This window comes from Anarrhichthys ocellatus, unplaced genomic scaffold (genome assembly GCF_004355925.1).
Source record: "Anarrhichthys ocellatus isolate YVR2014 unplaced genomic scaffold, GSC_Weel_1.0 scaffold61, whole genome shotgun sequence".
In the NCBI taxonomy this organism is placed as follows: domain Eukaryota; kingdom Metazoa; phylum Chordata; class Actinopteri; order Perciformes; family Anarhichadidae; genus Anarrhichthys; species Anarrhichthys ocellatus.
The window spans coordinates 427,615-444,917 of NW_022280091.1; the positions used below are offsets into that span (position 1 = coordinate 427,615).

Sequence of the window (17,303 nt, forward strand, 5' to 3'; positions counted from 1 at the left end):
CCAGGACTGGCGTGGTCAGCCTTCACCCAGGGTCTGTGTGTGTGCGTTTGTGTGTGTGTGTGCTTTTGTGTGTGTCCATGCAAGGATTACAACATGTAGGCAGAAACAAAAATTAAAGAAACAGCTTGAAAGAGAAGGTTGTGTGGGTGTGTGTTCATGTATGTGTGTGTGTGTATGTGTGTGTGTGTGTGTGTGTGTGTGTGTGTGTGTGTGTGCAAGGTGCTCTGTTTACGCAGACGAAATCCCTACCAGAAAGAAGGTATTAAATAGGATTAGGGCGAGGGATATGATTGCGTGGTTAGATACTAAGTGGCAGCACACTGTAAATCATTGCACCTTAAGTCAGGAGGGGAAAAAGGGAGACGGGAGAGAACATTCTTAGATACAAGACTGTCACACAAAAATGCGTGAATTCACACACGCGCACACTCACAAGATGTATATCATACTCCAGCACATACTGCAAGTCCCTCTTATTTCCTCTCACACCTCAAATATCACAGTCTTGGCAGCATGGACACATATACACAGATATGATTCACAGAGACATTGTACACTTACCAGTATGTTTTTCATTATTTTTTTTTTCATTTTATTTTTGTAGCATACAAACCGGATCCTAACCATTTGGCTCTTTCTCTTCTGTCCCCTCCCTGTCCCTGTTTCTGTGCAGAATCCGGACAATCAGACAGCTCCAGCCAACAGGGGGACACAGACATCAAACCACCGCCCAATGGTAGGTGCACACACACACACACACACTTACAGATCCATGTCCAAACACTGTCAAATCAGCATACCAGAATTGATTCCATCATGCTTATCAGTCTTAACATATTCCAATTATGGATCCAATTAGCAAACACACTCACACAGATGTTGATCCACAAACATAGTTGCAGATGGTCGCCCTCTCAAAGGGATGTGATTTTCAGGGTTTCTTCCAATTTTTTCTTTTCTTTTTTTTTTCTTTCTTTGAAACACAATTCCATTGAATTTCTGATACAGTATATTATATTTTTCTCCAAATCTTTTTTGTGCCTGTATGTAAGTCCTGATCACATGCTCTTCTGCACAGGGCACCTGAGTTTCCAGGACTGCTTCGTCACCTCAGGGGTGTGGAACGTGGCAGAGCTTGTCAGAGTGTCGCAGAGTAAGTAGTAAAAATTATCGTATTTGTTTTCTGATTGGGAATAAAAACGGCAACAAACAGAAACAAAACAGGAACCATTTTGATACTGCACCATTTTGATACTGCACAATCCAGTGTATGCATCCTAAGTGTATGTAGGCACAATGTAATTGTATGGATGATTATTTTCCTCTGTATATACATATCTTAACTCATTTTTCTCCCTGCCCCTCTTTCTTTTATTCCTCTCCCTGTCAGCACCCGTAGCCACGGCGTCAGGTCCTAACTTCTCATTGGCTGACCTGGACAGCAGTCCCAGCTACTACAACATCAACCAGGTGGCTCTGGGGCGACGCTCCCTCACCTCCCCTCCTTCCACCAGGTACACTGCCCAGACTCTGATTTCGTAGTAGTGTACGGGCGTTAGGAGATGCATGCTGCTCGGTGGAAACACCAGTGACCATTATACAAGTCCAGCTGTCCGCCATTAGTCGAGTCTAGAGACCATGTGGCAGTAGCAGTGCTACCTTGGTATGTGCTTCGCTGTGAAGCCAAGGGCAGACTGGAGGGAAGTGTGAAATCACAGTAATATCTGCCAACCGTATATCGCTTCGTACCGCAAGGATGACTTTACTGGCGAGTAAAGTGCCCCGTTTCATTGAGCTTTCTCGCTATGAATGGCATCTAGTGCCACAGTCCATTCCCAGTCTTGGAATCTGTCCTGAACCTCTTCATATGTGTGTGTGTGTGTGTCTCCCTGATAGCTGCTCTCCTCTTTATGAATGTGTGATGCTCTATTTCTTCATTTGTGTCTTTTTCTTAACTTGTCTCTTTCTCTCTTCTTACCTCTGTCGTCTGCTGTCACTTTAGGTCTGACGTGGAGTTGTACGCAAACCTTCCACGGAGGTAGTTATGAACACCAACAAACTAATGAGACACACGCACAGAAAAACACACACACACACAGAAAGAGAGAGAGTCTTCCTGTGTGGCTGTCTCTGCTTCCTAACTTTTCTTATTGTTTCCTCCTTCTTCATTCAGAGTTTTCTCGTGCTGTGTCTGTTCTGCTCTTTACGATAGTTCTATCGTTTCCACTAAGATGTAAAGCCTCTTGAAACGTTAAAGTGCTTGTTTGTATGATTGCTTTTAAGTTATCAGTTCTGCAAGGTATTTGATCCTTGATCCATACATTCCCTGCCATTACATATTTAAAAGAAAATCATGCCTGCTCTCCCCCCCCCCTCTTTCTGCCTCCCACCTCATCCTTCCCCCACGGCCTCAGCTCAACCAAGAGGAAGTCATTAGACGACAGTGAGCTGGAGAGCCCCACAGATGATGTTTTCTACCCGGGACGCTCGCCCGCTGCCAGCTCCTCCCAGTCCAGTGCGTGGCCCAACGACATGGATGCAGGTACCCCACACACCCCCCCTTTATCCAGCCCTACACCTGTCACCTACTACGCAAGCGTCATGAAACATTTTCACACCACCACCAAAGTCCAAACTGATGCTTCCATCTGACTTTGTCTCTTCTCCACACTTCCTACCTCAATCACCTGCCTTCCCTCTGGTGATTAACACATCCCTCAAAAAAAAAAACACCACCCGCCTTCCTCTACCTCAGTCTGACCCTTCTACACCAAAGACCTTCAATGTTCAGTAAATGGGTTTTTAAAGCATCAACATGTTTTAAATTATAGTCTTGGCCTTTTTTTCTTGGTCACCATTTTTGAACACTATTACTATAACCTCAGAAAATTGAATTCATCATGGATAAATGGTGCTAAATGCTAGCCGCCAAATAGATCCAGACGTCGGGAATATAAATGCCGAGATGAATCAAGGATGACACACCAGCTTACAGCAGCCTGTATTAAGGCTTTGTGTTTGAGTTTCCATTGTTTTGGCCATAACCACTATACCTCTGTGATTCAGCTTTATGGACATTACCATCTTTATTCTACCTCCTCAGTAATCCACCCCCCCCCAAACAACCCAATAACTCCAAGAGAAATAAAAACCCTCTCTTGTTCACTTCCTCACTCCCAAATTCACATTTACTCATCCTCAGCCTAAAGCCATAATCCCACATCCAGTTTACCTGTCAATTATCAGTCATCCACTGCCTCCATCGTACACAAATGCATTCACTCTTACCTCTGTCTCATTCTTTTATTCTCTTTCTCCCTATCTCATTGTTAACAATACCCTTCTCCACTTTCAGTGCAGCACCATTTGGCGAGTGTGCAGGAGAGGAAGATAAAACATGAAAACGATGGCGTGCAGTTTCCTTACCATGGTTAGAACAACATTGATTACACTCACTTGACATGTTTGCTATTTATCAGCCTTTATGTAGCTCTGTCATTCCTCTCTGTATGTATGTGTATATATACTATATATATATATATATACAATGAATGTGCATATGTATATGATATACGTATACTGTGTGTGTGTTTATGTTTATATATTGGTTGTATGATGTCTGTGTTAAGGACAGTGGTCCCACAAAATGGGACTACACTATATTTGTGTCATAGTATGTTTAGTTGTAATCAGATTGATTTCATTGCTGCTGATCTAAAATGTCATTTCCTGTGACGTACAGTCAGGGATGATCCTGTTCAGGCTCTACTTTCTGCGTGAAACATGAGGCTACACTTAGCTCACCTAAGATCCCTGGCTCTCTCTCCACCCAGCTTTCATTGACAGATGTCACCAGACCAACGCTGACGACACCAACAGGCATATTCACACGCTGTGCCCGTTCTGCACATGCACAGCGATTCACTCGCGTACCTACAGACCCCCCACACACACACATGCACACACAGCTACTCACACTCTTCTAACCCCCCGCGTGCAGACGTTCGCACATAGAAGCACCTGCTTATCGTGGTGCCCTCCCCTGCAGGTGTTCAGGTGCCTGCCTTGCCTCCATCCCTCTGTCGTTCCATCCCTCCCTTGCTTCAAATCCCTCATTAAGACGCTTACCGTCTGTGGATCAGAGGTGTAAAACCCTTCCTCCTGCTCCCTAGCGCTCCCTTCAACCCTCCATCCCCGTCTCCCTGCTGTCTAATTGAAAACGTGTACAGCAGGAGGGACCCTAGGGGGGGCAGGGGGGGGGGGGAGCTGGGAGGTAGAGAAAACATATCAGAGGAGAGAAGGAGGAGAGAGAAGCAGAAAGCAGGCAAGTGGGAGGTGAGAGCGGGAAGAGAGGACGACTTTGGCGGACTGGAATGGTGATAGCTAATGAGAGAGAAGGGTTATCAGGATGTGAACTAGAGGAGCCAAAAGCCCTGGTTAGGTTTTGCCCCAGTCTACTCGCACTCGAGCCTCAGCGGCTGCTCTCCTGCTCCCGCTCCACTTAGCTGTAAATGTAATTAAGAGGCTGCTCATCAGAGCCACAACAGAGGCTGCTGCACGCCTTAGCGCACCAGAGCCTCATCTTTTTTTTTTTTTTTTCCTCCGTCTCCCACTCTCTCTCTTTTTCCTCGCTGTGTATGCGCACCACCCCCTTACTCTCCAAAGTGCACCACACACAGACGCGTACACCTCCTAATGAGTTTGGCAAATAGAGGTGTGGAATAGCGTGCAAATCTGGACCCTTTACCCAATTAATTTACAAAATCCAAGTGAAAAATTAGGAAGCGAAAAGCTTTTGTAATTATCAGCCATTTCTCTTTTTTAATTTCGTGTGGGTTTGGATTTTTTTTTTTTAACAGCAGCTAGCGCAAAACATGGTCCACGCCCGAGAGAAACCAAAGCAGGCAGGAGAGATGGAGGAACGGAGCGAGTAGAGAGTGTGTGATTTTGGTACGGTGTGTATCCGATTTTTTCCAAATTATCCCACCTGCCACAGGCAAAGCTCATGTGGGTATTCCCGTCCAGGCGGGGGGTATGTAAACAAGCAAGCACAAACACACACACACACACACAAGCGCACATACAAACAAACCAAGGGGCTTCTAACAAAAAATAAAAAAATCAGACAACACACTCACACACAGGTGTGCCTCGCCGTCTGTCCACAGCACCGTCTACTCCCCCTGACTCCCTCCATTACCAACAACACACACACATCCAGCAACACACACACACACTGATGTATGAAGATGTATCCATACATAGGAATCACGCGAAAGCGGTTACTTTCGGAAATACACATGATAGATTTTTGCACACATATCTCACGGCCCACTCACACACACACACACGCACACAGCTGAAGCATGGTCCCAGATGGTGTTTCCGTGTGTGTGTAGCCTTGGGATCCGTGAGGATGCTCGAGACATCTGCTCCACAGGGGCTGGAAGAGGGGTGGGGGAGGTTAGCGGAGGCAAACGAAACAACCAGGATTTCATATTAGTTCCAAATGATTGTGAAATTTTCCTGAGACACCAGAGACTCGGGGTGGTGGTGGTGGGGGCCTTTTCTTGGTGCTTTGAATTAAATGTTACAGGCCCGTAGAGGGATACGGCTGGATGTGCAAATGTGGTTTAAATCACCGGGGAGAGGAGAATTCCCTGACTTTCCCTCACTTGTTTAAACCACTATCTCCTGTCTTTTCCAACTCTGTGTGTGTGTGTGTGTGTGTGTGTGTGTGTGCGTCTATGTGTGCTTCAGAGGCGCATCTGGTGGCAGGCCTGTTAGTGCAAAGAGACAGAAGGGTCATCCTGGGAGCGCTTGATTGGTTGCCAGTGAAATACTAAGGCTTGCCAGGAGAGGAAACAGTGCAGTTGTGGCACACACACACAAACACGCACACACAAACCAGATCAGGCCATTGCACAGTCTCTGAAGCACCGAAATACTGTCATTCACATTCACTCTGTGTTAGTCACATTGCTCAAACCTCCGATATATACAGATGTCAATCTCCATCTGATCTTCTCTTTGTCTCCTGCCTCTGATTTCTATACTTCAGAATTATTTTATACTTCCAAAATAAAAGCCCATAACTCCCTCACTGAAACCATGAATAATCTGTAAGGTTCTGGTTTCTTACACTTCCTTGCAGCTTTCAGTCTTTCTCCGCTCTCTCCCCTCCAGTGCCTCTCCTTGTGCAGAATGCTCTTATTTCCAGTTTTCTCCCACCACTGTGACAGTGTCATAGCAATCACTGCTAACTAGTGGTGTCAGAAGTGGGATCGGGGTTGTCTTCATGCTTGGAATCTGACTGACAGTACAATACGCCCCCAGACTCCCGCTACAGTGGGGGGGAGAAAAAAAAAAAGAAGAAGAAATATATGTCTGCAAAAGACATAAATGGTTCACACATATTCACTCCCACCTGCTTGAGACTTAACTCTTTCACACAGGGAGGGAAGGTTTTACACGCCCCCACACTCCCATAGACTTTCACACGTCTCCAGCTGGAGAACTGAGGAGGAATCATATTTAATGCCTTGTTTGATGCGGAGGGGGCCACAGAAATAGACTACAAAACAAGTCTAAAAAAAAAATGACAAAAAAAGTTTAAAAAGAGAACATTATCACATCACTCACTTGTTAGGAAGATTAGAAGAAAACTTAATGGAAAAGATATATTTTTGTACTGTTTCATCAGTTAAATGTAGCTGTGTTGTGAGGGTCTTTGTTTTTTGTGATTGGACACGTGCTTGTGCTTTCGAGCGCGTTCAGCCATCGAGTGTGTGAGCGAGTGTGTGAGCGAGTGTGTGTGAGCGAGAGATAATAACCATATTTAACATCTTATGACATTCCAATTTCATACATGTCGTCAGAGCAACGCATTGAAAAACAAGACTGCTGCTGCATTTTTCACAGGTTCTGCTTTGCTCCCTCGCTCCCTTGCATATTTTCATGTCTCCCACGTCCTTCTCGCCTCTCTCTCCCTCTGTCTCCTCTCTCTGTCCGTCTGCTTGTCTTTCGCACTCAGCAGCTGCCGTGTCCATACTGTACAGTGTGTGCTATTTCTGAATGAAGCCTTCTTCTCGTGCAGCCAGCCTGTGAGCTGCACTGAAGCCAGACCAAAACTCGCTGACTGTGGCTGTACGGTGGCCATGCTCATGCACAGAGAAAGCCTGCAGTTGGCACCTGACAGAGAGAGAGAAACAGAGAGACAGAGATGAGACAGAAAAAAACATACAGTGGCACAAAGAGGTTTTTATAGCGACAGATGTGCTTTGGCTCCAAAAACAAAGACCAGATTCAGATTGGCTTTTGATATTTCTCCCATTTTTCTTTTGAAGACATGCAGTTAGGATTTGAAATATGGCTCAGCCCTTATTATACGACTATAATGCTGGGAGTTGGGAGTCCTACAGTATATCTCTGAATGACTTACGACAGCCTAGAGTCCTCTGATTGAGTCATTGAAACTAATAACAGTGAATGGCCAACAGCTAAAAGGACAGGGATTGATGCACTGCCATCAACCAATGAGGAAAATAAACAATCTAATCAGAAAATCATGATTGTTAAAGTCCCCTTCAACAAAAAGTCAAATTGATATATATTTTTTTAGTGAAGCCAATAAAAGAAGCAACAATTTGTTGATTAAAACCACCTCTCTCTTTTCCTCCCTCTTCCCCCCCCCCCCCTCCCACTTTTTTTGTTGATCCCATTTTTTTGTTGTTGCCAGGACTGTCCTCGCCTGGTTCACTTAAGAAGCCGGGGAAGTTTGATTTCAACGCCCTGACTTCCCAGACGAGGTCCCCCCGCATGGCGTTCACACACCACCCGCTGCCTGTGCTGGCAGGAGTGAGACCAGGTGAGAGCCCTGCCATGAACCCAACAACCCCGATCCCCCCTTTTATAATCTGAGAAAGAGAGAGAAGGAAAGGGAGTGTCAAACGTGATACTAGATTGCCATATTTACACCCCAAACTCCTCTGGAAAACAAAGAAATTGAACAATCGCTTGCCTGAAATTAAAAGTCCTAAACATACTTGCTGAGAAAGCAAGATAAAACTTTAAGATCCTACAGTTGCAACTGCTGAGAAGTACAGAGTTTCACCTGTTCAGTGTTACTGCTATCATCATGGCTTGGCATAAATTTCTCTCTCTCTCTTTCAGCCTCTCTCCATCCATCCATTGTTGTTTTACCATTATCTTTGTGCCTTTGTGTTTTAATATTGTCATTGCATGGTACCATCGCTGCATCCATGCCTTTGTGACGGATTTGCCTCACAACTTACTGCTTCATGCATCCATTGTAATGTTCTTGTTCAGTTCTTGCATTTTAACTGACAAAGCTGTTTATTCTCATGTAATGAACTTGACTGGCTGTGTTAATTTACCAAATGGAGCTATAAGCACACAATATAGTTTAATTTATGTTGTAAGAAGACAAAACACTTGTATGTAGAGTGACATTTAACTATAAAGCAAGGAATCTCTGTCTGTCTGTCTGTCCGTGTGTCCCTCGCATATCTGGAGAACCGTTCATTGGATCTACTTGACACGTTGGTGGGCGTTTTGCTTGGGACCCCGTTGAGTGCCTTGTCGAATTTGGTGCAATTTGGACACGTTCAATATTAATACACTTTGAATGAATTGGCGAACAGCGCTCTGTGTAGCAGTCGAGCAGAGCTCCAGGGCTCTGCCGACTTGAGCATTTGGTTTGCAGCGGGGCTCATTGACTGCAGTTCACTCTTGCTGCTGGATGCTGGATATACAAACGTTACAGCCAAGCTCTCCGCCACTTCCCTGCAGCACGTCCAGTACCCGGAGCCAAGCGATCGGCCCCCCTCTGAAGGGGCTCGCTTTCCAAACGGCCACGTGCAACAAACAATCATGCCCCCCCCCCCCATCTGTCTGTCGACCATTATTTAGTTGACTGCGAAATTGAGGCCTGAAGTTTGGCATCTTCACCGTCGCCATTTTGTTCTTTTGCCGTCGCCATCTTGCAACCAGAAGTGACACGAGAGAGTGGAGCTAAGTACAACCAAATGCTGAATAGGACATCTTTAGGCGACCAGAAATGCTACAATTAACTTTCACACACTGTGCCATGGTAGCAACATGTCAATCACAAGGTGGCCATGCCCCCCACGCCCCCTGCTGGCTATTTGAAAGAATGTTAGTTTAGGTTATTTCAGCATTGGCATGTTGCTGCCTGGCTGTCAGCGGCAATGCCGGGAGCCAAACATTAAGTCTGTTCTGAACGGGCATTGCACTAGTGAGATCAAAAACCTTGGAAACAGCTACCTCCACTCTTTATTATATACGTAAGAAGAAGACATCAAACAACCAGTCGATCAGTCGGGTTCTTCCCAGTGCCTCTTTTTGTATGTGTGTGGATGGGTCTTTACATTCAGAGGCACCATTGCCGTTTTTCTTTTGTTCTTCAAAAGATGTTTGGTCGGATACTCCTGAGAGAGTTTAGCAAATACAGATTTGGAAAAGGAGACTGAACCCACAGTACAGCAGTGGATAGAGTTCTTGCAGTGTTTCCAAGGTCTTGTTTCATGAGAGGCTTTAAGGGTAATTTGTCCTCATAAGAGCTCTTCGGTCCTACAGGATAACCGGTTTCTCCATCTCCAGTCAGAGAATTCCCAAAGTCTCCAGGATCTCAAGTTTGCCAAAAAGTCCCTCGAGGCAGGTCTCACTTTTCAAAGGAATGAATATGTCCTCCCCTCTCTATCTCTCCCTCTCATTCCATTTGTCTCTCAGAGGGATGGTTTGGTCCACAGCCAAATCAGACCTACCATGTAAAGGTCATTTGGACTCATTGCCCTCCGTGTTGAAACATATTGAATTTAACTTGCGGAGCTCCCCACAGTATATTTATAAAATATAGTCCCGGCCGGATCTCGCACCGTTAAGCCTTGTCGTTCATCTGCACGGAGCAGTCCTGTGCCCTCTGGAGAATCCCAAAACACCAGATTGAATATTGCACTTAAATTGATTTCTAAAATGTTCTCCTCTTGTTTTGTGTGCGCGAGCTGAAGAGGTGTGAGGGACCGGCTCAGGTTTCTTTGTTCCCCAACTAACTTCTCACACTCTCCAAACAGTGCACGCACACTGTTGGCTGAGGGGTTTTCATGTAACAGAGAGGCTGTAATGAGACAGTGTATGGGTGCATTTGTGCACGCACACACAGATACGCATGTGTGTGTACATTGACACTCTCTTGGAGGACTCACTGTGCTAAAATGGCTGCCGTCCAAATGGAATGTCCCTCGGAGGCCTTGGTTCTATAAAGAGACTGGAGGATGATGGGAGGGAGGGAAGCGGAGAGCGATGAAAAGAGAAATGGGGGTAGACAGAGGGGGGGGGGGAGCAGTTAGCAATCAGGGCTTGCCTTGGATGGACCCGAGCTGTTTGCTGCTGTTGTGTAGGTCTAGTGAGTGTGGGTGTTCAGGAGTAAGGGCTGGATGGTTTATGTCCTGTTTTTGGCTCCGGACTGACGTGGAGAGCTGCCAGATTGACTGTTGTCTGATTATACTAGTCTGGAGAGTCCGCCATTGTGACCGCGACTACACACACTCACACACACGCACCAGTTTACGTGCAAAGACAGACATAGCAGCGCATTCAGACGGACAGACGGGCAGGCTGCAAAAAATACAAACTAAGATACAGACAGAGAGGCAGAGGATTCCAAACACCAAAACACCGAAAGTTTGAACAAACCGGCACTCAGACACTTTGTGAGTACAGCGTACACAAGAGATGTTAGGTGACAGACATAATCACAGATGCTTGTTCGCCAGGCTCCCCCTCACCTAGCAGCTTGCCTCTTTTGGTTTGGTGTGCCAAATTGCCAAAGCCATAGAATCTCAGCAGACAAGACAGACAGTGGAGCCTAGTGTGTGTGTGTGTGTGTGTGTGTGTGTGTGTGTGTGTGTGTGTGTGGTAAGCTGGCTGGCTGACTAATGTCTCTGGGAGGCGTTTTGTGGTCGGTTGGGAGCGGAGGGGAGATTCTCTCTCAAGCTTCAAACTACTGGGCAGAACCGCACAGCAAGGATATGCTGCTGATTGATTACACATCACCGACAAGCAATAAAACAAAAGTGGAAAAACCCAGTGTGTGTGGCTCTGTCGTACCCCAGCGGTCTGTGTGTGTGTGTGCGCACTTGAGAGAGAAATGGAGAGGGAGCAGAAGGCAGAAAATACTGTAACACACTCGAAGCGTGTATGGGACTGTGAAAGTGTGTGTGTGTGTGTGTGTGTGTGTGTGTGTGTGTGTGTGTGTGTGTGTGTGTGTGTTGGTGCCAGGCTTACCAGAGGTACAGAGAAATCTAGTGGGCTGATTTATAAAACAAATAGGACCAGATGTTGCCCAATAGCCAGGGATAATGCCAGTCGTTTGTAAGCAGTAACAGCTTCAGTCAGTCAACCACAAGAGAATGTCACAGCTATTTTGGATGTTATGACAATAATAGGCCGAAGCGGCAACCTGGTCTTTGATGCCAGCTGCGTCGGTGCTTAGTTAAAACATATGCATGTCTTGTATTCCGTCATAGGTGTGCATGTTAATCTGATATCATAGTGTGCAGAGTGTTATGTATGCTCAACATCTGTTCTGTGTCTTTTGTAGGAAAAAACAATAGAATGACCTGAGCCTCACTGTGTTTTTTCCTCTTTTGGTCTCTTGTCTCCTTACTCTTCCTCCTCTCCTTTACCATTACTGTTTCCTATCCCCTTTTTCACTCCTCCTCCTCAGGGAGTCCCCGTGCCTCAGCCTCAGCCCTGCACTTCCCATCCTCCTCCATCATCCAGCAGTCCAGCCCGTACTTCACCCACCCCACCATACGCTACCATCACCACCAGGACCCGCTTAAGGAGTTTGTGCAGTTCGTGTGCACCGACGGCTCAGGGCAGCCCAGCGCACAGGTAAGTGCTCTGTGGGTTCAGCAAAGGAGGGCGAGGGAGGGGACAGCGGGATGGTCTGCGGTGCAAAAGTTGACGAGAACACAAGAAAGCATCAGCATCATTACTGTATACAGACTGACCGCTCCATCCTGTTTTTGTGAGATATGCATGTGCAACAAGGTCATGTGACCCTTGACCTAGGAATCAGACATCTTTATGAAGTGAAGCAACTTCGCCAAGGAAGAGGAAAATGTTTTTTTTTAGGGCAAATCCATCAACAGGAGGAGGCAACCAGATGTGCTTGAGCATCTGCAGAAAACTAAGGGAGCCAAACCACATTTGACTCATGATACGTTCAGCGACGTATCATGCGGTACCTACTCCCACAGTTGGGTAGGAGAAGATCTTGTCTGCGGATAGGTTCAAGTTGAAAATACCAGGGAAAAGCCCTTTTTGGGCGGACAGGTCATGTATGGCCTGGGCGATACTGGCAAACTTGACAGAGACTGGTGTGTAGACCGACAGATTAGCACTGTTTGGAGAGTTAGGTATCCGTGGAAGGAAACTGGAGCAGACATGTAAGACTCTCGTGGTGCATTCCAATAGCCATTTAACAAGCCCTCATTGACCCGTCGCCATTGTGAGTGATGTCCCTTCACTCTAACAATGCTCTTCTCTCACGGGGCACCTCTTTCCCAGTCTCCACTGCGATCTGTAACAATTTCCTCTGCACAACGCATGGTGGAAGTATAAGTAACCAAATCAAATTTATCTGAAACTAACATACCGTGACATACGTCCAAGTGCCGAGGAGAGTTGAAGAATAGTGATCAGAACATTCCATGTGTCCGGGGGGAAGTAGCAGACGCTTGTGAGTGGCTGAGGAGGAAACTAACTGCGGAAGCTAACTGGAGCACGGGGGGGGCGGCTTTTTGAGGTGTTGTGGGCAATTCAGTGAAACATCAGTGCAGGGAGGGGCCCCCTTGATGACCCCACTGACATGCCGTTTATTGAAATGCCAGCATTATTTCGATGCACGTCCACTAAGATGTAGGGTGCTGGTAGTGCTGTGAACCTCTACTGTAAACTTGGCCTTGACACACCACACATCAGGCCCTTTTCATGTCCTATTATCCTTTGTTCTCAGTACTTCACACACTAAAGACACCGTATGATTTATGAAATTGCACATACACTGCACACACACACAGGCACCCTTTTCTCATTGCTGATTTCCCCTTCTTTTTTTTAATCCTTACATCACACTATAATAACTTTCCTTGTGGACAACTCCATTTTTCTTTTCCCCTCGTGTGTTGACAAGGTTCATCACTTTTCCACATCTTATTTACCTCACTATTTTCAGCCAGACTGATATTTTTGTCGTTTTTTCTTTGTTTTAATGTGTGAGTTTGCTGATCTCTCTTGTCCCTGTGTGCGAGCAGTCACGTGGGTTTCGGTTTGTCTGAGCGTGCTTAAGAATAATTGTGTGGCATCTGTCTATATATGAGTGTCTTACATTGAGAATGTGTGTGTATGTGTGTGTGTGTGTCTGGCTCCCTGTGCACTGTATATTCTCGGGGTGTGTCATGCTCACCCTGTCTGTATGGTCCGTCTGCAGCCTAATGGAGGTGGCCAGAGCAAAATGCCGGGCTCCTTCCTGCTGCCCCCGCCACCCCCGGTGGCACGCCCTGTGCCCCTCCCCATGCCCGACTCTAAAATCATCAGCACGCCCACTGACGGCGGACTCAGCTCACCCGCATCTCCGTGTAAGTCACCCCCTCCCCACTCCTACTCCCCTCCACAAAACCCCCCATTACTGGCCCAGTCTCCCCACGGACTTCAGTCCGAGCCGATTTTAGCCTCCACTAGGTTGGTTAGCTCTTAGCTGGCAGCTAATTTGTCCTCCGTTCCAAGCAATACTACATCGAGCTTGTTAGACTGGAACAAATGTAGCCATCCTAGAAGTCCCAGTAGTGATGTGCAGTGCAGCAGCATTGGGCCTTTTCTCTGTATTCTTGTCATGCAGCCAGTGAAAGAGCTCAGGTCTGGGACTTCTACGATGACTGCTGTAGTTTTTCATAGTCTAGCTGTCAAACACTCAGCAGCCCCAGGAGCTTCACTCCTAAATCATCCATCACCTTATGGACTGTACTGTACTGTACTGTACTGTACTGTACTGTACTAACCAGATCCAGTTCTGTCGAGGCAGAAGCCACGCCTTTGCCAAACCAGAGATCCTCTTTCAAGCTCTTCTGCATCTCTCACTCTGAAGTTCAGTCTTCTTTTCTCTCTTTGCAAACCTCCTCAGCTACTTTCCTCCATCCACCTTCTCTCTCCTTAAAAAAAATCTTTTTTATTCCCTCTTTTTCTCTCTCTCTCTCTCTCTCTCTCTCTCTCTCTCTCTCTGGTGTTCGGTTTCCTGCAAGCACCACAAGAGGCAGTGTAGTCTCCCTCCCTTCTTTTTGATGTGTTTTGTAGTTTGGGGGGAGCAGAGCAGAGCAGGGCCCTGTGCACGTTGCCTCTGTAGCCGCAAGCCTTTGATCAACGCAGACTTTGCATGTCTGTCTGTGTCAGCGGCAATACAATCTACCCCCTTCTCTCATTTCTTTTTTTTTGCCTTCCTCTTTTCTTTATTTGATATATTCTCATATCCTCCTTTCTTTGTTTCTTTTTCCCCCCCCTTTATTTCTCTCTTTTTTCTTTTTTAAGGGAACAAAATTAGGGCAGTTGGCGTGGACTCCAAAAAAAAACAAGAAAAAAACATCATGCCCCACTTTACCCACCCGATCCCCTCGCCACTTTCACACAAATCTCACAACAATTAAAAATTGAGAACAACAAAAAACATGGAAATCACAGTGTAACAAGAACGACCCAATCTCTCTAAACGTGAATGATAAAATGGAATCAAACCTGTCTAATTAGTGCGATTCTGGGGGAGCGGGGAGAGAGGAGTGTCAGCGGGGAGCGGTGAGGCTTTGGTTGGATCCACCCAGACAGGTGCAGTGCGAGAGTCGGGCCACGGGAGAGGCACACCAAGAAGGGGGCAGTGGACGGAGCAACCGGGGGCACGTTCTCCTCCTTTTGTTTTGACTTTTTTTCTCCTCTTCCTGTCCTATCAACCTTTCCTCCCCTTCCAACTCTCTCAGATTATCACGTTATTATTTATTTATATGAACATCTATATAAATAAATATCGCCCTCTCCGTCTCTCTTCTCATTCCAGTGACTGTTATCACTGTATTTTTTTCTAATTTTGTCTCTGATTCTCAAGATAATCGTAATTACACTCATAAAAGCACACACATGCATATGGCACACTCTCACCCTCACTCATGCATCAGTTTCCAGCCCTGTCACTGTCACCCCCACGCATCCCCATCCCCCTCGACCTCAGTTAAGTCATGCACAGCAAAAGTTCCACTCAGCCGCCACGTTGGAGTCCAAGTGATTACAACTGCCCTAAATTTGATCCTGTGGCATCACTGAATGGTGTCGCTTTGTAGGCAAGATGCTCCTCTCAACCCATTAAACGTAAATGGAGCATTGGTTACCACTGGTGATGAATACAGTTCTTCCCTATTACTAAGCCCACAGTGAATCCTCAGTGGTTTTTCTATGATTACGGAGACTTACTACTGAGGCCAGGGGCTGCTGAGGAGCGTCTGTGACTAACAGCGCAGCCAGATTCGGGGAAATGGCTTCTTCATGTTAGTGCTAATCCTAACAGACTGAACATCCCCTTGTTGACAACAGATTAAACGGTTAAGTGAAGGATAATAACAATAAACCAAACCAGCCCACAAACTGAAAATAAATCACCCAAGTGACTAATAGGGCATCAGTATCCCTGACCCTCACTGTCGTTTCCCCGTAGATCATTTGACAGTGATTCGTAGTCGTAGCAGATTGATTATACTCAAACATATAGATAACGATGATGAGAGCATCAAACTCTACTTTGAGCTCGGTGTGTATGTGAGTGTGTAAAAAGCATGTACACACTTGTCTCTCTCTGTTTATAGCATACTCCACGCCAGGCTCCACAGCTCCCAACCGGTTTGTCGGCATCGGAACACGGGACAACTTTCTGAATATCCCCCAGCAGACTCAGGTACCCCGCCAACCTCCCTCATTTAATTAACATTCTCACACCCTCCTCCTCCTCCTCCTTGTTTTTGTGTCCTTTTCTTCCTTTTTTTTGTTTCTCACTCATCACCCGCTGTTAGCGTGACTCCGCTCCATTGCTGTAGCATTCTCCAGGTTTACAGAGACAAGCATGTGATTCAGAGTGAAGGCCGTGATACAGAGGCAGTACTCAGACAATGGCTCTGCGTTGGCAACATGCTGCACTCAGTGATTCTGCCCATGGTTGATCAACAGTTTGAATATTCGTCGGTTGCCTGCATCGTTAAGCTAAATCAAGCCCTTATTTTGGCAAGCCAATCCTAACTCAAAAGTCCATTTTCCAGAGCTTTCGACCACAATGCACAGTCTTCATCGGTGGATGGAGTTAACTAAGTTTTGAATGGAGATGGATCCGTTTACATGCAAGCTCAGCAGCTGCTAGAGGCGATGTCACGCTTGCAGGCAAAAAGATCCACGTATGATGTCCATGAAAACTGAGCAAACACTGTGTGTTATGGTCGAAAGCTAAAGAGAAAGAAAAGCTTGAGTTGGGATTGTTTTGTCAAACTATTTCCAAGGTCAAGAATAAACCTTGATAGCTTATAGCTTTTTTAATGCGAAAAAATCTTTTCTGACAATGTTGTGCTTGTTTGAGTTGACATTGTACTCTACTCCACACTGCCATCTATCTATCTATCCATATATATATATATATATCTACATACATACAATAGTCTTAATAATATAACAACTGCAGAGGAATATTATAATGGACATGGGGAATCAAATATGTGTCATAGACAAGATTTTGCCCATCAATTGTTTGCAAACTCGCCCGCCTGCATTCTCCTCCTGCATCCTCAAGGCCTTTAGTTTCAGTATTGGTTTACAGTGTCTGTACCACAGTAGTTTTCCCACAGTGAATGCAAGCAGTGCCAGTTAGTTTCAGCTCCAGCGGCGTTGATTTATCTCTGCTCGGCCCCACAGTGTGTATTAGTGCAGCGTGTGAGGCCAGTAGTGAGCTACATTGTGGTTTCGGGCTTTGGCTGCGCTCTGCCACTGGGCTGCAGTGTCTTGGGCCTCCTCCATCACCAACACAACTTTTCTCATTAGGGGCTAACCGCACCTGCCTGCAGCCAACTCGGCTCTCCTGTCCTCCCCACACATGGAAACAATCTGCATTCCTCCTCGGCTGCTCTGCTCGGCTGCTCTGCTCCCCCCCCCCCCCCCCCCCCCCCCCCCCCCCCCCCCCCCCC

General features: G+C 46.3%; 1 protein-coding gene across 9 annotated transcripts in view; it reads left to right on the forward strand.

Moving 5' to 3' along the window:
• nfixa (nuclear factor I/Xa) overlaps positions 1 to 17,303 on the forward strand; it is a 113,518-nt gene that overhangs the window by 89,445 nt on the left and 6,770 nt on the right. For 4 of the 9 annotated variants that reach the window (XM_031871927.1, XM_031871925.1, XM_031871928.1 and 1 more), the window contains 10 exons: positions 674 to 736; positions 1,079 to 1,153; positions 1,391 to 1,514; positions 2,003 to 2,038; positions 2,415 to 2,542; positions 3,356 to 3,430; positions 7,739 to 7,867; positions 11,768 to 11,937; positions 13,538 to 13,685; positions 15,945 to 16,033. In XM_031871927.1, the coding sequence (XP_031727787.1) occupies positions 674 to 736; positions 1,079 to 1,153; positions 1,391 to 1,514; positions 2,003 to 2,038; positions 2,415 to 2,542; positions 3,356 to 3,430; positions 7,739 to 7,867; positions 11,768 to 11,937; positions 13,538 to 13,685; positions 15,945 to 16,033 (1,037 nt within the window). The remainder of the gene's footprint in view (positions 1 to 673; positions 737 to 1,078; positions 1,154 to 1,390; positions 1,515 to 2,002; positions 2,039 to 2,414; positions 2,543 to 3,355; positions 3,431 to 7,738; positions 7,868 to 11,767; positions 11,938 to 13,537; positions 13,686 to 15,944; positions 16,034 to 17,303) is intronic. The other 5 variants (XM_031871926.1, XM_031871931.1, XM_031871930.1 and 2 more) reach the window with 5 other exon arrangements.